This window comes from Peromyscus maniculatus, chromosome 15 (genome assembly GCF_049852395.1).
Source record: "Peromyscus maniculatus bairdii isolate BWxNUB_F1_BW_parent chromosome 15, HU_Pman_BW_mat_3.1, whole genome shotgun sequence".
In the NCBI taxonomy this organism is placed as follows: domain Eukaryota; kingdom Metazoa; phylum Chordata; class Mammalia; order Rodentia; family Cricetidae; genus Peromyscus; species Peromyscus maniculatus.
The window spans coordinates 74,717,205-74,739,177 of record NC_134866.1 but is presented as its reverse complement, the minus strand read 5'-3'; the positions used below and the strand labels follow the sequence as shown (position 1 = coordinate 74,739,177).

The 21,973-nt window shown below is 44.0% G+C and overlaps 1 protein-coding gene across 1 annotated transcript in view; it reads left to right on the top strand.

The window, feature by feature from the left end:
* The window catches only part of Sv2c (synaptic vesicle glycoprotein 2C), a 186,942-nt gene that overhangs the window by 145,921 nt on the left and 19,048 nt on the right, over positions 1 to 21,973 (top strand). The window contains exons 5-12 of the mRNA XM_006985749.4: positions 1,859 to 1,992; positions 2,470 to 2,559; positions 6,540 to 6,650; positions 7,312 to 7,400; positions 11,816 to 11,980; positions 15,763 to 15,896; positions 17,350 to 17,553; positions 18,052 to 18,211. Coding sequence (XP_006985811.2) covers positions 1,859 to 1,992; positions 2,470 to 2,559; positions 6,540 to 6,650; positions 7,312 to 7,400; positions 11,816 to 11,980; positions 15,763 to 15,896; positions 17,350 to 17,553; positions 18,052 to 18,211 — 1,087 coding nt within the window. The remainder of the gene's footprint in view (positions 1 to 1,858; positions 1,993 to 2,469; positions 2,560 to 6,539; positions 6,651 to 7,311; positions 7,401 to 11,815; positions 11,981 to 15,762; positions 15,897 to 17,349; positions 17,554 to 18,051; positions 18,212 to 21,973) is intronic.

The following is a 21,973-nucleotide window of genomic DNA, read 5'->3' as shown; positions in this document are numbered from 1 at the left end:
TGAGAACCTCTGATGGGGGTGGGGTCACTTTTCTGGCTATCACAGAAGCGCTCTGCTCCACCCATTGTAGTGACATGGTTAAATCACTTTGGCCTATTTCCCATTGAAAGAGGCACCTTGTGAACTCTCATTTTGAACTGTGACACCAGGGGCCTCCATCTCTTCTCTTTGTTCTTCCTCCCTCTATTCTGTGGAAAGTGTTATACCTGAAATTTAACTCGGTCACTGAAGAGGTTTTTCCCAGTGTTGAGAATAATAAGGTTTTGAGTTCTTTAAAGAGAGTCTTTATATGAAGCTCTGAGATCACATGAAATGTGCACATTATGGCCCCTTTGTTCTACCTGAGTTTCTTCTGCATTTTGGATATGTGAGACTTTTGAATCTAGGCTATAAGAGACATGGAAAGTAATCATGCTTCCTGAAAGCTAATCACATAATTAACCTAGCAACCCACACATTACAATCACCCCGTATTACAATCTTGGAACAAAACTAATGCAAGATTAATATTGCATGCCACTGGTGTTGACGCCACTTGTCAACAGCACAGTGACGAGTTGTCACGGGCATAAGTCTGGGTGCTGGTATGCAACTGCATCTTGAATCCTGGCAGTAGGATTTTGTGACTTCAGCTTGTAGCTTTCAGGATTATGTCATTTCCGGTGTCTCCCAGGATTCCCACAAAAGACAACCATGCATCTCTCTTGGGAGGGAGACATAGACTACCTCACCTTTGTACCTCACCTTATGTTCCTCAAGCTTGACTGAATACTAATGTTCCCCTTCACACAGTTCGTCTGCCTCTCTGTAAATTCCTCCCTGGCTTCAACTAGATGTGATGCGCCTCATTCCTTCTTATTTGGACCCCTGTTTCAGTTCTTTCTGCTTTCGGTATATATTCATGCAAATACCAGTTCCTGAAGGGATTTCTATTTATCCTATCTATTCCATTGTGACTATTCTTGTCACATTAATAAAACTCCCATTTTTAGAAATGTCTGCTTAGAAGTTGGGATTCACCTTGCTATTCCCTATGATGTCTATGAGCAGAGATCCAAGTCCTTGTTTCTGTTAGGGGCACCATAAAGCCAGCCTTCCCCCAAAATGGCCTTTAAAGGTGTTGTAATGAAAGGACTGTTTCCAGAGCTGTAGGGACTGTAAAGAGAAATTAGTAGGACATGCCAGAGCACCTTGGTGTCCCCAAGCCTCAAAGGCCCACAGTGGGGAGGCCTGGCTGTGAAGAGTGGTGAGACCAAAGCAGGCCACTCCTCTCTGCCTGGCCAGGGAAGGGAGAAGGATGGCAAGGAAACTATGTCCTATGTGAACCTAGATGGGAATTAGGTGTGGTGACAGATGCATATATTCACACCAGTCAGGAGGCGGAGGCAGAAAGATTATGAGTTCAAGGCCAGCCTGGGCTACATAGAGAAGCCTATGTGAAGTCCACCCCCAAACCTGGTTGGGAACTGGATAATGAAGTCCATAGGGGGCCATTTCCTGACAGACAGATGGGGAAAAAAATGGAACAAGGTCTGGGAGAGTAAAGAGAAGACACCCAGCATGGTGGTGGCCTATTGAAAAGCACATTCTTCCACACTGGCTTTTAGAGTTTGGTTTTAGGGAATCCCACATATACCCCCAGCTTAGATCCTGATCCTTTTGATTTCCGGCAACTTTGTCCTCATCCCTGCCTGCAGGGGGGTCTTAAATGGAGCCGGCCGCTGTAACTGATTCTCAGAGCAGCTCACCCCTCTGTGGACAGTAAGGCTTGACTAACGAACCCCTGAGGGGCCCCACACGGTGACTGGCCCAGCTGCAGTGTACAGGAGCTTTCCCTGACTCTTCTCTCCTTTTCCAGGGTGGAGCTTCAGCATGGGCTCAGCCTACCAGTTCCACAGCTGGCGCGTCTTCGTCATCGTCTGTGCGCTCCCGTGTGTCTCGTCTGTGGTTGCCCTGACCTTCATGCCAGAAAGCCCTCGGTTCCTGCTGGAGGTAATGCTTGTTGTTACAGAAGTGCAAGCGGTCCACATGTACCGGAAAGGCTTCTTTGCTGTTTCCAGGAAACACGTCTGCCTCTTGAGAGCTCCCTTCTCCAACCCTACCAAGAGCATTTTGTAGGGTTTGATTTCACAGAGACATGCTTTAAGCAGAGAGGATGTATAAAGCTGTCTTACAGCCAAAACCACACATGCTCTTCCCTAAGCAAATAGCTTTCACTCGAGTAGGGGGCTATTGCTCATTGTTTAATAAATGAAGCATTATTGTGCATAGGTAATATTTCTAGTTGAAGGCACATTCTTTGAAGTGCTGCTTTATAGTGGTATATATACCTGTGCTTCCGCGGAGAAGAGCTAAACGCATTTGCACGACTACCTTCCATGTGCTCTGAAAACTCCCCGTGGTTGGTTACTGAAAGGCAAGGGGTAGTCCTGTCTGGCTGCTAGCTCTGACTGCCTGTGTGTTTCTTAGGTGGGAAAACATGATGAAGCCTGGATGATTCTGAAGCTAATTCACGACACCAACATGAGAGCTCGGGGCCAGCCAGAGAAGGTCTTCACGGTGAGTCCGCTCCTCAGAGACTCCTCGAGTTGTCTGGAAGGGGCCGGACCTTTAAGACCTCACCTGTTGTGGAGTCTCTGTCACAATTACTTAGCTCTGTCTTTGCAGTGCAAAAGCAAGCAGCCATAGAGAATGTCTAAGCCATGGGCCTTGGCTGTGTTCCAATAAAACTTTATTTACACAAATAGGCAGAAGAACCCATCCTACCCACACCTATCTAAAACTCCAAGCCGCTGTGGTTAGTTAAGTAATAATACTAACCTGAAAGACAGAGTGTAAGCATAAAGATTACAATTTAGGCTCAGATTTATTCTGACCCCCTGGCTCAGTACCAGAGGCATTGGTTGCAGGGAATACCATGAGATTCTCTTCGTCTTGCTATCACCGACGACTGGTCTCTCTGCTAGGTCACCATCTCTGCTCTGTCAGGTTGCTGCTCCTGCCTCATCTGAAACTCGCTTGTACATGCTGCTTAACCAGGAAATTCAGACTACCCTGGGGTCTTCTAGGTAAAGCAGATGTATGTGAGTTTAAAAATCCAGCTCTGCCACTCACTTGCTTCATAGCCTAAGCAATGAGACCAAGGTTCTGTACCTCAGGTTCTTATCTACAAAGTAATTATAATAGCACTGTGCTGACAGAGTCCTGTGAGGTCTCAGGAGACACTGTGGATAAGGTTTGTAGCATCATGTCTAGCACATTGCAAGCTCCCCATAAGAAACAGCCAGTAATACAATACTTGTATATGTAATATATACAAGAAAGCTGTACAAATGTGTGTACATGTGTATGAGTGTGTGTACATGTGTGTAGGAGCAGTAAGAAGACAAAGGCAACATTGTAAAGGTGCTCTCTGGTCCCACCCTAGGAGCCCAGGAGACATATTGTTTACAAACTGTATGGCCGTGGCAGGCTTCTTGCTAACTGTTCTTATAACTTAAATTAATCCATTTCCATAAATCTATACTTTGCCACGTGGCTCGTGGCTTACTGGCATCTTCACATGCTGCTTGTCATGGCGGCAGCTGGCAGTGACTCCTTCACTCAGCATTCCAATTCCCAGAATTCTTCTCTCCTTGTCCCACCAATCAGTGTTTTATTTATACAGAATGATATCCACAGCATGCCATCCTGCCCTTCTCCTGACACCCACAGGTTTCTCATCTCAGGAGTGATTTTACAAATGCTCATGTGTACACACACACACTAAAATGTATACATATATAAATAGACACACATATATGTGTATATACATACAATATATACATATATAAATATATGCACTAAATGTGTACATATATGAACATACACACAATATATATACATATATAAATATATGCACTAAATGTGTACATATATAAACATATACACAACATATTTACATACACAAATATACACGCCAATATATATACATGTATAAATACACACACCTATATAGATACATTTATAAATGCACACATAATATATCTACATCTATAAGTACACACTATATATACACATATAAATACACACACCATATATATACATATGTAAGTATACATACCAATATATATACATACATAAATATACACTATATATAGATATAAACACATAATATATATACACATACCATATATACATACATAAGTACACACACAAATATACACATATATAAATACACATTATATATACATACATAAACATATACACACTAAATGTACACATATATAAGTACACACCAATATATAAATAGTAATTGAAAGACAGCCTAAGCATAAGACTATCCCCCACATTTCCTAACAAGCAAGACGAATTCAGTGGATCACATGTTTTCAGGAAAAGTCAACTTCAGTTCTAGTTTATGGAGAATTTATATCGACCTGACTATAAGGGACTTAGCAATATTGCATGTTATCCTCAATAGCACTTTTATGTAATGGCAAGTACCTTTTCTAAGATTCATTTTTCTCTTATTTGTGTAAGTGTGTTTTGTCTGCATGCATGTGTGTGCACCATGTATATACAGTGTCTGCAGAGGTCAGAAGAAGGCATACATAGGTTGCACCAGAACCAGAACTACAGATGGTTGTGAACCACCACGTGGGTGTTGGGAACTGAACCTTGATCCTCTACAACAGCAGCAGGGGCTTCTAGCTCTGAGCATCCCTCCAGCCCCTCCTTTTTTTATTATTGTGTGTATGTATGATGTGTGTTCTCATGTGTGAGGGGGTGCATGTTCACATGCGTGGAGACCAGAGACACCTCAAATGTCTGCTTCAGGAATTCCATCCTCATCCGTTGACATGGTCATTCATTGGAGAACACCAGTTAAGCTAGATTTCCTGCCCCAGATCCTCGAATCTGATCCCCACCTCCCCGGCAATGAGATTACACATGTGTATCAACATGTCCAGCACATTTATGTGGGTTCTGGGGTTTGAACTCAGGTCCTCATGCTTAAAAGGAGCGCTCTCTACTAACTGAGCTATCTGCCTTCCACCCCAAAGTGGGGTTGTTCTTAAAATAAAGAACCACAAGGGGTTAGAGAGATGGTGTCACGGCTAAGAGCACTTACTGCTTTTCCAGAGGAATCTTGCTTGTTAGGAAACTCAGGGGATAGTCTTATGCTTAGGCTGTCTTTGAATTATTATTTATATATTGTTGTGTGTACTTATATATGTATACATTTAGTGTGTGTATTTATATATGTATATATTGTGTGTATTTATATGTGTATGTATATTGGTGTGTGCATTTATATATGTACATATATTGTGCATGTATTTATATATGAATATATTGGTGTGTGCTTATATATGTATATATATGTTGTGTGTATTTATATATAGTGTGTATTTATGTATGTATATATAGTGCATGTATTTATATGTGTATATATTGTGTGTATACTTATATATGTATATATATTGGTGTTTGTACTTATATATGTATATATATGTTGATATATGTTGTGTGTATTTATTTATATAGTGTGTATTTATGTGTGTATATATAGTGCATGCATTTATATATGTATATATTATGTGAATATATAGGTGTGTGTACTTAATATATGTATATATATGTTGTGTGTATTTATTTATATAGTGTGTATTTATGTGTGTATATATAGTGCATGCATTTATATATATATATATTATGTGTATATATATAGGTGTGTGTACTTATATATGTATATATATGTTGTGTGTATTTATTTATATAGTGGGTATTTATGTGTGTATATAGTGCATGTATTTATATATGTATATATTATGTGTATATATATATTGGTGTGTGTACTTATATAAGTATACATTTTAGTGTGTGTGTGTACACATAAGCATTTGTAAAATCACTCCTGAGATGAGGTACCTGTGGGTGTCAGGAGAAGGGCAGGATGGCTGGTGAGTCCTGGGCTCCTAGGGTGGGACCAGAGAGCACCTTTACAATGTTGCCTTTGTCTTCTTACTGCTCCTACACACATGTACACACACTCATACACATGTACACACATTTGTATAGCTTTCTTATATATATTACATATACAAGTATTGTATTACTGGCTGTCTCTTATGGGGAACTTGCAATGTGCTAGACATGATGCTACAAACCTTATCCACAGTGTCTCCTGAGACCCTCACAGGACTCTGTCAGCACAGTGCTATTATAATTACTTTGTAGATAAGAACCTGAGGTGCAGAACCTTGGTCTTATTGGTCATGATGAAAAGGGAGGCATTTTTGTCTCCTGTCATCCCGTCCCCACTTGCACCCCCTCCCCATTTCTCAATGGCATTCCCCATCACTAAGTCATGTTCAGTTCCTCTGTATGTCCTTTGGATCTGTAGATCTCCGCCAGGGTTCTCATGAGTATGCAGAGTTCTTACCGAATACCGTTTTCTGTTCAGAGTTGTGTTTTGCTCATTTAAAATAAATAGCCTAAATTCAGCAACTTCAGGGAAGAGAACTCAGCACTTTGGACTCCGTTGCTCTCCACAGGTAAATAAAATCAAAACTCCCAAACAAATAGACGAGCTGATTGAGATTGAGAGTGACACAGGAACGTGGTACAGGAGGTGTTTTGTTCGGATCCGCACAGAACTGTATGGAGTAAGTATGAGTTTCACGACAATCTACATGTCGATTTCTGACATTTCAGGGTAGTCACAAGAGAGACTGACTGTGCCTGTCCCACAAGGAGGACTTGTCCCCTCTGTCTAGCATACCTGTCTCTTGCACTAGGACCAGGCAACTGGACCCCTTTCAGCTCAGTGACTAGCCAGTATGCTCCATCTTGAGGAAGGAAAATGTCAGGCCAGGAGTTGGGGCGAGGAAAGTTTGTCTTGGTATCTATTGACCTCCAGGAAGCTGAAAACTGAATGCTGCTAGATAGGTTGGTTAAGGCCTGTAATTCCAGGTACCCAAGAGGCTGAGGCAGGAGGGTTGAAAGTTCAAGGCCAGCCTGGAAAGCTTAATGAGAACCTGTCTCAAAAACAAACAAACAAACAAAAGTAAAAAGGAGGCTTGGGGATGTAGCTCAATGGTAGAGCACTTGTCTAGCATTCGTGAGACCCCGGGTCCAGTCACTAGTACTGCAAGAAAAAAAGAAAGGAAGGAAGAAAATCCCAGCCTTTGTATCTGGATTGATGCTAAGATTGTAGCTGAAATTAATTCAGCTCTATAAAATCTTGACTTTTATAATTTGAGGGAAAGGAATGGGGAGTGGGGCTATGTAACTGTGAAAGACGACTAACCATCTTGTATTTCACAGATTTGGTTGACTTTTATGAGATGCTTCAACTACCCAGTCAGAGAAAACACCATAAAGCTTACAATTGTTTGGTTCACCCTGTCCTTTGGGTAAGTGACATTTAAATTCTCAGTGGACAAAATCAGCATCGTGACTCCCAGTTGTTACTTTGTCTTTTTTTTTTCCTTTCTGCATTGTGTTCTCTCTCTCTCTCTCTCTCTCTCTCTCTCTCTCTCTCTCTCTCTCTCTCTCTCTCTCTCTCTCTCTCATTTTCATATGGCCCAATTCTGCTAACTTGCCCAAAAAGGATTTTTTTTTTTGCACTTTACATCTGCTGACAGTCACAGTTTTTATAGCTAATAAACTAACCCTTCTATTGATCTTGCTGGGAAACCGGTCTGACAAACCGAGTGGCATTTGGGAAGTCACATGATGCCCTGGGTGACTCACCTGTGTGCTGCCCTCTGTCCCTCCTCAGCTCGGGGGCCCCAGCCACACTGGCCGCTCTGCTTCTCCCTGTTGACAGTCTGTTTCCGCCTCCAGCTCGGCCTTGGCTGCACCACCCCACCAAGAACACTGTCTCTCAATCCCTTCACCTCTCTCTGCATGCGTGCATCACCTCCTCAGTGACCGCATCCCTGAGTTAGCGCCTTCATCCTCTCTTATCCCCTCTCTCCTTCCCTCTTTTTTCCCTCCCTCCATTTCCTCCTTCCTCCTTTCCTTCCTTTTTAAAACCACCATTTCCCCATCCACTCCCTGTTCCCTTCCCAGCTTCATTATTCCTTGTGGCACTTTCTATTTTCTACTATACAAAATGTTTTTTAAGATTTATTTTACTTATTCACGAGTGCGCGAGCATGTGCGCATGCGTTACAGACACCAGAAAAGAGCACTGGATTCCTTGGAGCTGGAGTTACAGGTGTTGGCAGAATGCCAGCTTGGTGCATGGGTGCTGGCGTGCAGCAAGGACTAGTAACTGCTGAGTCATCTCTTCAGCTCCCCCAAAGTCTTCTTTTAAATTCTACAGTATAGACTAAAAGAGGGCTGGAGAGCTCACATGGTCATTAAAGACTAAAGCTCACAGCCAAATTTTCAAGATTAAGAGTTGGGCCTCCTATTAGTTATTATGCAGCACAGTGTTATCATTAAGTAGCACTGTTTACCATGCAAGAAAAGCTACCGTACGAGAAAACCCACTGCAAGAGTTTATTAGGGGAAGGGGAGGAGGTTAGGCCTATGGGAAATGATTGTGTAGGAAGAGAGAGAAGGGATAAGATGGAACCGGCTTTTTATAGGCTCCCACCGCACATGCGCATATGGGTTTATGTAGCTATGCCAGGCATGCACATAGATTGCGTGATCACGCAGCACACGGATTATGTGGGACATAAGGCCCTGGAATGACTAAGCCTCTTGCTTGGCTACTGGACAGCGCATGTGCGGTCATGTAGCTGGAGGAGTGACCAGAAATTCTATCACCTCCCGTTCTGGAAGCACCATGAAGGAATGGGTTTTATCCTACCATCTTACACACACACACACACACACACACACACACACACACACACACACACACACAAAGGCCTCAGTAAATAGTTGTTGCCATATGAATAAAACTGCCATATACATGTTCTAAGAATGGGTGAGGGTAAAATCCTGGTTTTATTTACTGATACTCGATATCTCTGCCTCAGAATGTGTATGTGAAACCCTGTCACCTCATCTCTATAGAAAAAGCAATGAGATAATAACCCTGCATTTGTCAGGCCCAAAGGATCTGGGTGCCTGGTAGAGCCCAGTATTAACCATACAGGTTCCATCTCTCAGCATCTGTAAACTACAGCAAGCAGAGAGGCCCCTTTCCTACTGTTGGCAAAGTGTGATGAAGGGAAAGGGGAACGAATGCGTTGGGCTGGGATCCTGGCAGCTCATTCTGCTAGGCAGCTTGGTCAGCCAGGTGATCTCATTCCCCATTTCCAAGTTTGGCGGCTTAGAGTTGGAGATACAACTGGGTGGTATAACACTTGCCAGGCAGGTGCGAGGGCGTGGCTTCCATCCCTAGTTATGGGGGTGGGGGTGGGGGAGAGAGGTATGCTAAGTAAACTCTCCCAACTTCTAAAACATGTAATTTCAGAAGAAAGAGATGGAAATGAATAGTATTCGGTTCCTGCCATTAGCTTCGGTATGAAAAGGGCAAAGATAAAGAAAAACCAAGTCCTCAATGTAGCCAGTACCCAGTGGATTATCTGGGTAACTTACTCATTGCTGACTAGAGTTTACGTTTTATCACTTCCTTTCTGGGATCTCAGCACTGCCCACTATTGAAAAGACATTCAGCAAATGTTTGCCAAGTAAATAAAACGTCAGCTAAAACTCCACATCAATGATGGTGGACTTCCCAAGATAATGTGTTTTCCTTGTCCTCTTCAAGCTTTTGCCTCGTGACTCTGCCTAGAGAGTGACCCCCTGGTGTTATAGCCCTGAGTCATTGCTTGCTCACTGGCCACCCTCACACTCCCACTGCCCTGGTGCATAGTCTGTGAGGAGCATGGGGGTGGAGATCTATAGGACTCTGAGAAGTAACTGTTTGAACAGTCCCGGTGACGATGAGGAGGAGGAGGAGGATTACAATGACTCATTTGGTCTTTTGGGTACCCATGGTGTGGTAGGCATCCCATTCTATCTGAGCAGCAGCCTGTGGAAGATGGTTAGTCCTCTACCCTGTATAGTCATCCTAAGTGTGGTAGACCAAGACTGAGCCGAGGGGCCCAAGTTCACGCTGCAGGCAAATGACAAGACCAGGACTTGAATTCAGTCTACTTGCAAACCACTTCCTCCCCTGAGTGTCACTGGAGTAAACTAGAAGAAAACTGGAGCATATAACAGAATTATCAATTCCCTGGGGTACTCCACCCCAGATGCATAATGTCCTGGATCGGCCCAGGTTCGTGGACATGGATCCAGGGATCACAATTTGGAAACGACTGCATTAGAGTAACACTACCTGTTGTAAATACAATTTGATCCACTTATTCCTTTTAATATTTTCTGGTAGTGACACCCATAGAAGAGAAAGAACAGGCAAATTTAATTTTAATACTGTTTTATTCAACTCATTATGTCCAAGTAGTATCTATGATCAATATAACATTATTAATAAATGATTTTACATTCTTTTTTTTTTTTATAACACTTGAAAACTCAGTGCTACCAACACATCACCAATTGGACTGGCCACCTTTTAGGGGCTTAGTGCTGCTTGTGATCGGTGGCTCCTGGACTGAACAGCCTGGCAGCATGCCACAGCTTTTAGAGTCGCCCATTAGAGATCATGAGACGGGGAGTGGGAATAACCTGGATAGTCAGGCTACTCAACTAGTGGAGTGCTTGCCTGGTATGCATGAAGCCCTTGGTTTGATCCCCCAGCACCTGGCAAGCATGTGTGGTGGCATGTGCCTGTGATCCCACCAGCGATGAACTGGAGGCAGGAAGACTGAAAGTTCAAGGCCTTGCTCAGCTACAGAGTGAAGCAGGAGTCAGATATCAGGGTAAGAACCTGAAAGATCAGAGAAGCAGGGAGCAGCCGCCAGCCACTTCCTACCTCTACCGTTCCTCTGTCCTCGATCCTCTCTCCGCCCCGCCTCACTACTTCCTGTCTCCTCTCTGTCTACAGTCCTCCACACCTCTATGGTTAATTTTGGTCAGCTAGTGGCTGGCTCCACCCTCTGGCTCCAGCAAGCTCCATTTGTCAGAACACAAACAAAATATCACACAACATGGAACATCTGAGGCCATCTGGGCTACAGGAGACCTGGTCTCAGAATGAAAGACAGGTGTGAGGGAGAGAAGGCTGGGGGAGGGGAAAAAGAGGGGAGAAGGAGAAGAATGGAGCAGAGGAGGAAGAGGGGAGAAAAGAAACACCAAATGTCCCTTTCTGCTGCCTTGATTCCCTCTGGGAAACATGATTCCTGCTCCAGACTAACAGTGTCACAGTCATATAGGAAACAAGAATGATGCTCCATTAGTAAAAGAGGCCATCCTGAGAGCTCTTCCCTCCTGAATCCCAGGACTCTGTTCTACCAGGCTAGGAGACAGGGTTTCGAGGTAGAGCCCAGGTTGGTATGAATGACATCAGGGCCAGCATGCCATGTGTTTCGATCTATTTATGTTGCCATGACAACATCCCACGGCCTAAAGTCCTCACCTCTTAATACTGTGACGTGGGATTTAGGATTCGGTTTTGAAGGGGACACACTCAGACCGTAGCACTATGTGTGGTGACAGGTTGAGATTCCTATCTCTTCCCAAAGGGCTTCAGGAATTACAGACCTGGTGGCTCCAGCTGTCTCTCCCCCTTGGTTTTGCAAGGGGGGGTGGGTAGTGTACCAATTACTGTGTGATGATGTGTTCAAATGTTTCAAGGGGCCAGTAGTAACTGGAAGTGCTCCTAAGAACCACTGCCGCTCTGAATATGTCAGGAGGCCTTGTGTCCGTGTTACAAACACATGTTTCTTTGCCTTTGCAGGTACTATGGATTGTCCGTCTGGTTCCCTGATGTCATTAAACATCTGCAGTCTGACGAGTATGCCCTGCTAACCAGAAATGTGCAAAAAGACAAATACGCAAACTTCAGCATTAACTTTACCATGGAAAACCAGATCCACACGGGAATGGAGTACGAGAATGGCAGGTCGGGAAACGTTGACATAACTTGCTAGCTAGTCACAAACACCGGCTTCGTGGTGGTGTACAATTGATAATAACCAAAGCCTGCGGGGTTTTCAAATGTATTATTAGTTATTTGGGGATAGATTTTAATCATTTAAAATCCACTTCAAAGATATGCACATGTCAGTTACTTCAACCAAGTGCAGAAACTGGCAGAGAACCAATCATATGCCTCTTGGAATTTGAATGAAAAACAACAGAGTCACTTCTGAGACCCACTTTGCCTCTTGCTCACTGAGCAGCAGAGCTAACAGCCCAGGATGAGAAGAGAGCTTGGAGGCCCTTGAAGACCCATGCACAAGTTAGGGAAGAGAGGAGGGAACCGCATAAGGAAACAGGAAGGGCCAGAGAGAGAGAGTAGAGAAATGGGGATGTAAGTGGCAGTATCCCATCTCTGAAAGCGGCCGCATTTCAGGTCTCCACTGTGCCGAGCAAGAGCTGGACTTCAGTGTGTCAGGAAGCCTGTCAGTTGGGAGCGGCAATGGTCTCCCCAAGTGAAGGGCTGTGAACACAGTAGAGGGTTAGCAAGGATAAGCACACGACTAGGCTGCCTCTGAATGTTAGGTGAGCCAGGGGCTCAGGGAGGTGGGTCTGCCTCCTCATGTCAGAGAGAAAGATGGATAGACAAGGGAATCATGTTCATTTACATATCATCTGAGCAGAAATCGCTGATACGAACTCACAGCAGCTCATTATTCCTAGGAAATTGTCTTAATTTTTAAAATGATGAATTTTTTTTAAAATTCCAAGATAATCGTTGCTGGGCGCACACCTTTATTCCCAGCACTCGAGAGGCAGAGCCAGGCGGATCTCTGTGAGTTTGAGGCCAGCCTGGTCTACAAAGTGAGTTCCAGGAAAGGCTCCAAAGCTACAGAGAAAAATCCAAGATAATCAAAATTGCCGAAGGCAAAAACCTGTTCATTAAGATGAAAAAGACTTGTGGGATGCCTGTGGCCTGGATAATGGATACTTGCCAGTATGGGGGGGGGGGTGTCATTATTCTAATTAGCCATCTAATAAGAGGCTTAATCATCTTTTGGGGAGGTGTATGATGGTTTTGTTTACCAGTAAGTTTTTCAATAATAAAATTTATGAAATTGAAAGAAGAAAGCATACCACTCAGTGGAAAATGGATGAATGGAGGCCGTCATGGTAGGAGAAATAAACCACCATCCGGAGAGCCCCAACCATAACCCATGCATGCGGCCTGCATCTGACTCACTCACCCACCTGAACCACTGATGACCTGCACGTGTATTTCAAGGGAGCTTGAGCATCAAATTCTGTGATTGTGGGATAAATATTTGTTTCGAAAAGTACTGTTCTTCCGTTAGAAATTTCTAAGATACAGTGGGTGTGGTGGTACATACTTATAATACTGTATAACTATATATAATAACACAGGGGATGGAGAGCCAGGAGGTGGCGAGTTCGAGTCTAGCACCGCACATAGTATGTACCACAAAGTAGGAACGTGTTCAAAATAACAACAAAAAGAACAGTTTTAAATATTGTTTGTGTCTGCGACAGTCATAATTTTAGTAATATTTATAAACATTCTAAGCTGGATGTCTAGTTTACTAACTAATGTTCAGTATATTAATAATATAGTAATTAATAATTTTAACAATTCTGCTGAAAATCCTTGAGCTGGATGTGATGGCACACACCTTGAATCACAGCACTTGGGAGGCAGAGGCAGAAAGACTGAGGTTGAGGCCAGCCTGGGCTCTCTTGCCAAAATCTGTCTAGAAAGACCAAACACCAGGCTGAGGAAATGGCTCAGTGTATAAAGTACTTCCCATTAAAGCCTGATGAAGCCACACAAAAGCCAGACCTGATTACATGCACATTTATAACCCCAACACTCCTTTGGAGAGATGGGGGTGGAGACAGAAAAATCACTGGACACTCCCTGGCCAGCTAGCTTGGGCAGTGAACAACAAGGAGACCTTATTCCAACAAGGACTATTATTAGAACAGCACTAGAGAGTCTTCTCTATCCTCCACACGTGTGCCATGGCATCAACATGCCTACACTCCTTCATGCACACAAAAGTGCATGTGCACACATAGGGGGAATTTTTTTAGGACCCCAAAGAAAAACCTTGCAAATATATATTTTTCATTTGAAACATTTATTTTAGATGACAGAAGAAAGGTTTTGTCTTTCAAAAGAAATTTGTAATAATACTGCTTACTCACTTTTGAATGGTGGCTTCGCTGTGTGGGATTCCCCTGTGTGGAATACCCTCCAGGTTGACTGCACAGATAGCATACGGAGTCCTTCCTTGTCTGTGTGGAGAATGTTCGGGGAGAGTCCAGAGGCTTCTTTCCCAAGGCCCTAGACAGCAGGAGGTGGTGGGTTAAGGCTTACCATTTTCTTCTTCAACCATTGGAATTTTACATCAGGAACACCCTGGGTGTATCACACAGTAAGACTGCTTCCCCTTTCCAAATTCAGGCTCATTTTAAAATTTCCAGTCTTCACAACCTTTCCAGCCTCCTTCAGCACATTCACCTGCTTTTCCTGTGGGCTCCTGGAGTGGAGAATTGCAAGGTGGTTAATCTGTGAGGCCACAGTACATTTGCAATTGATAGATGCATTTGGGCATTAGGATGTGAATAAACTTTGGGAGTATTCAGCGGAGAGGGAATTACTTTCAATCAACTCACATGCCTGTACCGATTAGTCTCTTTCTCTACTAGATTGAGGTAACAAGTGTTCTCCCTTTGGCTTGCTAAGGATACACCGAGTCTCTAACAAAGAATCAAAACTCACTGGTGCACACTTATCCACAGCTTCAGCGAGTCCATATCAATGACTCGCAGGCTCTTCTTTTAAGACATTAGGCTCCTTAAGCCCATTATCACCTCCACTACCAAGAATTCCCCGTTGTAGTACCTTAAAAGTGTGTCTGACCCCATCTCATCATTCTGCTTGTTTCCAAAGGTCAACGGGGCTCTTGTGTTTTGATTTAGCTCAAGGAATACCTTTGGACTGTGAGAAGGCAAAGACCCCAGGAAATCAGTATGCATTTTCTCACCCTTGTCAGGCACCCCTCCCACGACAAAGCAGAACTCCCATGCTCTGTCATCAAAAGTTCTAAACTTAGAAAACAGACTTTATGAAAAACTCGGAGGGCTAGGGATATAGCTCAGTGGTACAGCACTTGTCTGGCATGTGCAAGTCCCTGGGGTCAATCTCCATCACTGTAAAATATAAATATAGGTAAAAATATAAAGTTCAGATACTAACACATCTGCACGTGAGATTCGCAAGTCCTCAATGGAGACTTTTCCAAAAAAAGGAATCTGGGGAGAGGCTAGAGGACAATGATGAAAACCAAACAATCCAGAGCCACGGCTGTAGATCTCAAGACCTTTTGCCATCATTGTGAAAAACCAACCAGACTTGAGTGCCATTGCTTCTCCTGACAGGAAATAATATTGAACAGGGGTACAGCCAAAAACAGTATACCCAAAACCAAGAGGGAAAAAGTAAGGTACCTAAAAAAAAACAAAAAACAAAGTGCTCTTTATAACTTAAGGATGGCACTGGTTATAGCAGTGTGCCATAACTTAAGAATGGTTACAGCAGGGTGCCATAACTTAAGGATGGCTATAGCAGGGTGCTGTAACTTAAGGATGACTATAGCAAGGCGCCATAGTTCTTATCCATTTGACTTAGCTTTGAACTCGAGTAGATAACAGTCAATTTGTATGTGTGTGTGTGTTGTACAGATTCCTCGGAGTCAAGTTCAAGTCTGTAACTTTCAAAGATTCAGTGTTTAAGTCCTGCACCTTTGACGACGTGACCTCAGTCAACACCTACTTCAAGAACTGCACATTCATTGATACCCTGTTTGAGAACACAGGTAAGGTATGGCTCGCACTGCCTGCGGTGGCAGCAGGGAGCCTTCGAAGGGCCTCTGTCTTGGCAGCACTGTCATAATCATGTGACAGGTGGGGCCAGAGGCTCGCAGGGCAAGTGGAGATATGTGGGGAATGGACAATTCCCCCACATCAGGTTGAATCAAAGGCAAGCTGGCATTGTTTTGCTTTCTTGGATTTAATATGGAGGCTTACCCAAGTTCAAAATGGGCAAAATTAATAAATAGCCTTCGGAGAAATACTTCTTAAAGCAAAGAATTGCCCTGAGGGTTTATTTGTTTTGATAATCTTAATTTCACAATTTGGTTCTTGTTTAAGTAAGCCCGTCTTAACTCTCCACAGAGGGAGCAGTATGTGGCTGTGCTCAGTAACTTAGAATGCTTTAGCCCTGAGTGTGCAATGGAACTTCAGAAACCTCCCAGAGAAATAAAGGAAGCCGACAACCCAGTCTGGGGCACCAGACACTCATAGTCTCAGGCAGTTTTCACAGTACCTGAGGCTTAGAAAAGTTACGTGACTTGGTCACAATAAATGACATAGTAACCCTACTAACAACTAACCTTGGAGCCCTGGTCTGTATGACTGTACTGTCCACGTTCTCCCATCCCCACATAGTTGTCTAGAATCACGTCCCGACCCCACAGGAAGATGAGTGTCTGCCCTGTTAGCCATCCTGCCTTTCTGGCGCTCAGTCAGGAGCCAGTTCTGCCCCCACTCCAATGAGAAAGAGGCCAAGTATTGCCTTGTAACCCATTTGACCCCAGAAGAAGAGCTGTTCTGAGGGAGCGGAGGGTAAACTTCTGACCAGCAAGGAAGATGATGGGTCGGACCTGAGCTCCGCTAGCTGATCCTAACGCCACGTAAAATCCTTCTTGGTGAGATAAGTTCAGCAACAACAACAACAAGATGCATAGCATAGATGCCGATGACCTTCACGGGAGACTGGCCTTCATTCTCCTGTGACTTCATCTACATAGACCTTAAATTATAAAGGCAGCTTCACGCACTCAAAGGGAGTCCTGTTCCTTCTGTATGCCTCAGAGGCCCTAAAAATGACAATGACGAGGTCAGCCTAGGTATAATTTAAAACGGGTTGTTTTTATAATTGTATTATATAGAACCTGTTGCAATAATATAATTAGCAAGGGCCAATAGTCATAGGGAATCAAGATAACTGGAAACGTTAGTTAATTTCGTACCTTGTCCAACAAAGGAAGCCCTCCGTGCGGCTATTTTGCAATGTCAGGTTCCAGACTAGCTCTCATGCTCCAGTGAGGAAACACAAAAAGTCAAGTCAGCCCAACCATGGGATCCCCAAAGAATTGGCAGTCCTGTGATTCTCTTTGGAAGTCTCAGTGGGATTTCTGTTACTGTCCATATCATGCCGCTTGCACCTGACAGGAGTTTGATGGATTTTATTCGTTCTTGTTTCCACAGATTTTGAGCCATATAAGTTCATCGACAGTGAATTTCAAAACTGCACGTTTCTTCACAACAAGACAGGATGCCAGATTACTTTTGACGATGACTATAGTGCCTACTGGATTTATTTTGTCAACTTTCTTGGGACATTGGCGGTGTTACCAGGAAATATTGTGTCTGCTCTCCTGATGGACCGAATTGGGCGCTTAACAATGCTAGGTGTGTGCTTACGTACTTCATCGAAAGAAAAACAGCTGTCCCTGTGATCTAGAGAGAACCTGGTTCCTACCTTGTTCCCTGTCCCTTAGAAATGCACACCCATAAGAAATCCCATAGAAAATCTCTTAATAATAAAAAGAGAGAAAGAAAAAGAAATCCCTTAGGTCTGGCATTAGGACTGAACTGTAGTGAAAATTGTGTCTAATTACATTTCATACGAGCAATCCCCATGAGTTACAGACTGAAAAATTTATTATGTGTAGCTAATGTATATTTTTCCACTTAAGTAGATGAAGAAGGGATGATGTGCATTTGCGCATGACACATTCAAAAGGCATTTAGACCGCCTTCCAGACAGGTGGGTACACTTGAACTTAAGTTCCATAGAGCCCAGTCTGCAGCTTCCCCATGGAACTGTCTTCTTGGGAGAGCTCTAAGACCCAAGGGCCCTCACTCTACCGAGATGACAGGAAACAATCTTTTGTCCTCTGTTGGCAGGTGGCTCCATGGTACTCTCAGGGATCAGCTGTTTCTTCCTGTGGTTTGGCACCAGCGAATCCATGATGATAGGCATGCTGTGTCTGTACAATGGACTGACCATCTCAGCGTGGAATTCCCTTGATGTGGTCACGGTGGAACTGTACCCCACAGACCGGAGGTAGGCTGACATAGAACCACTGAAAGGTCATTACAGGGATAAGCAAACCATCATTCCCAAGGCAGTGAAAATCCACAAAATACCTAGCTTATGAATTTGTGGGTTTTGCTTGTATCTTTTAGAAGGATTCCGAGCAGGAGTTAATAGAACAGTAAAGAAGTGTAATTATGTCCATTATTTAACATGTTGGCTAACAACAGCAGGGAGCTGCAATGTCACAGTGAACGTTAGGAGGTAATAGCCTGTCTGGGCCTCCATTTGGGGTACTTATCAGTCCTGTGAGGGTCCTTACCTCACATTTGCAGGTACCTGTACTAGCAACTATAAAGAGGTAGAAAGCGTCTCTTGATCTTTCTAGTCTGTTGGAAGAAAGCCTAATATATTGATAATTATAAAAAGGAGGCTGGAGAGATGTCTTAATGGGTAAAAGCACTTGCCCTGCCAAGTGTGAAGACCTAGACTCCACATAAATCAGAGCCCAGTAGCACCCATCTGAGGTCCCAGTGCTTGTAGTGGGAGGTAGGAACAGGAGAATCCCCAGAAACTCAAAGATCAGCCAGCCTGGGACATGCTGCAGTGGACAACCGAAATACTTTCTCAAAGTGGAAAGAGGAAGCACCCCCTGAGGTTGTCTTCTGACCTCCGCAGTATACCGTGGCTTACACATATTTGTACACACACACACACACACACACACACACACACACACACACACTTTTGAAAGACTTATTTATACGTTACATGTGCATTGGTATTTTCCTGCATATATGTCTGTGAGCATGCCAGAAGTCCCGGGAGTTACAGATTGTTGTGACAATGTGGGTTCTGGGAATTGAACCCCTGGTCCTCTGGAAGAGCAGCCAGTGCTCTTAACCGCTGAGCTATCTCTCCAGCACCACCCCACTCCCCCGTTTCTTTAAGAAGAAGAAAAAGGTTGCAAGCCAGATGGTGATGGCGCACGCCTTTAATCCCAGCACTTGGGAGGCAGAGGCAGGAGGTTCTCTGTGAGTTTGAGGCCAGCCTGGTCTACAAAGCGAGTTCCAGGACAGCCAGGGCTGTTAACACAGAGAAACCCTGTCTCAAAAAAAAAAAAGTTGCTACTGGAATATTTACTCACACAATCCCCAGGAGACATGGATACTTAGGGCATCATATCAGAAGAGGCTGGGTAGAACTTCAGCAGTTGAATAATTACATTAAAAGCATAGAAGTCCTTAATGCAAGAAATCCACAGAGTCTGCTTAAAGGACAACTTTATTAAGAAAGGAAAACTCACAAAACAGAACAAGGAATTGCCGCAGGGTCCTGGAAAAGGTGAGGCACAGTCAATGCTGTTCTTCTCCAAGTCCTACTAGGGAGCAAAGAGAGAGCGCATCCGTGAATCTCAGGCCTTGAGGGTGCCGAGAGGCCATGCCCCAGGGACATGTACTTCAAGATCATAGGCAGGTGGAGCAGCTTACCTGCTGCATCTCTAGGGCTGCAATTCGGGGTCATAGAGCAGATATCCACTACAACATATGCCCTGTGCCGTCTTTTATTTCATTCAAAATTCCCATGTTTTATTGCCATGGAAGTCCTCTGCACTGGAATATTATGTAGCCTTTGAGAAGAAAGGGAGCTCTCCTCCAAAAGGGCTACACTGAGGCATTTGAGCTCTTGATTTATTACTGATCCTGTCATCCCTCTGACTTCATTTTCTCAATGTATTGACCATCCCTAGGTATATCCTGTACCAGGTAGACTCTCATATTTACCCCTCAGGAACATCTTCATGTCTTTTCCTGACTTATAAGACCTATATTGGTACCCATATGCCTAACTTCCTATAGAACATCCAAAACACACAAGATACCTGCTTATCAAACATTCTCAGTCACGTCACATTCTTAGTAAACTCTCTATCGTGTTCTTAGGCTTTGAGAGGAACCATATAATCTGCATACAGCATCCCCTTGACCCAGCCAACCTATGTTCACTCTGTATGAGTAGTGAATACACTGAGTTCTCCATCGTCAGCATCTCATTTTGAGAACTGGACCCTCAAGACTGAGCATTGACTGATCCATTCTAAATCATGCCCTCTCTGTTAAAGCCAGGCTGTGAGAACCTCCTTCCCATTTGTTTCACATTGTGAGTTTGGTGGAATTTTAGATTAAATCAGCTGGCCACATAACTCATAGGAGGATGAGTGATGAGTGTTCTCTTGGGGAGGGGCCCTGGCTTTAAAAAGGAAAAAAAGAAAAATTCAAGAATGGGATAGGCCTTACCCTGAGTAACATCAGGATGCACCAATTCTGTGGCTGGAAAGGTGAAACATCAAGTAAAGAGAAGATAAGCTCGCTGTGTGTGTGTTTACGTGGGTCCTCCAGGGAGGGATTGCAAGAATTGGGTAAGCCCTACTTGATATTTCCTCTCAGCAGAGGACAGGCACATGTCAGTTACATGGAGAGTTACATGGACATACAGTTACAGCCTAGTCTGTACAGGTTGGGTCACTGGGAGGAAGGGACAATGGTGGTTGCTGTGTCAGGGAAGGTTTCTTTGAAGAGGAGTGTCTGAACTTGGACTTGAGGAATAGTAGGTTACAGGCACACAAGGAAGTGGGATGAGCAGGGTAGTCTGAGAAATGCCACCTGAAAAGCCCTGGAAGGAAGAGAACCAGCAAAGTTCAGCAGAAACTCAGTCATAGGGGCCAACCTATTGATTGTTGGGTGCTGAGAGAGAGGAGAGAGAGAGAGAGAGAGAGAGAGAGAGAGAGAGAGAGAGAGAGAGAGAGAGAGGGAGGGAGGGAGAGAGAGAGAGAGAGAGAGAGAGAGAGAGAGAGAGAGAGAGAGAGAGAGAGAGAGAGAGAGAACCAGACATGGGTTTAGAGTCCACGCTAATGTCCAGAGAGGAGGCAGGAATCTTACTTGCATTGTGCCCCAAGGAAGAAGATGTAATCTAGAGAAAATGTAGATGGGGAAAAGGAGAAGTAAGAATGCCACATGTTTATGGATACTCGGGGCTGGTTATATATTGGAATGAGGCAAAGGGGTTGTTATTTCTGTTTGCACAGTTGATTGGATGGTTGTGCCACACTGAGGCAGGGACACTCTGGAGGAGCAGAACGTTCCAACCGGAGTCAGGGAGATAATGAGTTCCATTTAGAGGAGGTTGAATTTTCATGTCTTCATGGAGCTGTCCGATGGGCCTTTGAATATTTATGTCAGAAGCAAAAAGATGCCTCAGCTGGGGATAGATCCCACTGACTAATTGATCCAACAGATACTTAGGGAATGCATTTCATGTGCCAGAGTGGTTTCAGTCACTGAGATGCAGCCTGGGCTTAATGGAGCCTACACTCTGGTTTGGAAAAGACAATCAATAAACTGCTAGATAAGTAAAGGAGACGCAGCATATCATCAGTCAGTGCTGAGTGATATAGAGAAGGACAAAACTACCAAGGGGGATTGAGACCGCTGGCATGAAGGAGGGGTGTGGAGTCGATAGCGGGGGTCCAGGGAGATGTAGATCCTATAAGATCACATTTGAGTAGATACTTGGCATAGGTGACATTAAGTGACAAGGCCCTAAGAGCGTGAGGGGAGGGATCAATTAGCGGAGGGACTGAACTGGGCATATCCACATCTCGATGTCCCTATCCTCGCCTTTCTTTTTAATCCCTCTTCTTGTCAAAACTGCAGACTTCTCTCAAATCCTAAGTGTAGCCATGTTGGCCTTGTGTGCGCTGGCACATTGTGCTTCTCTTGGCCGGCCTGCCTT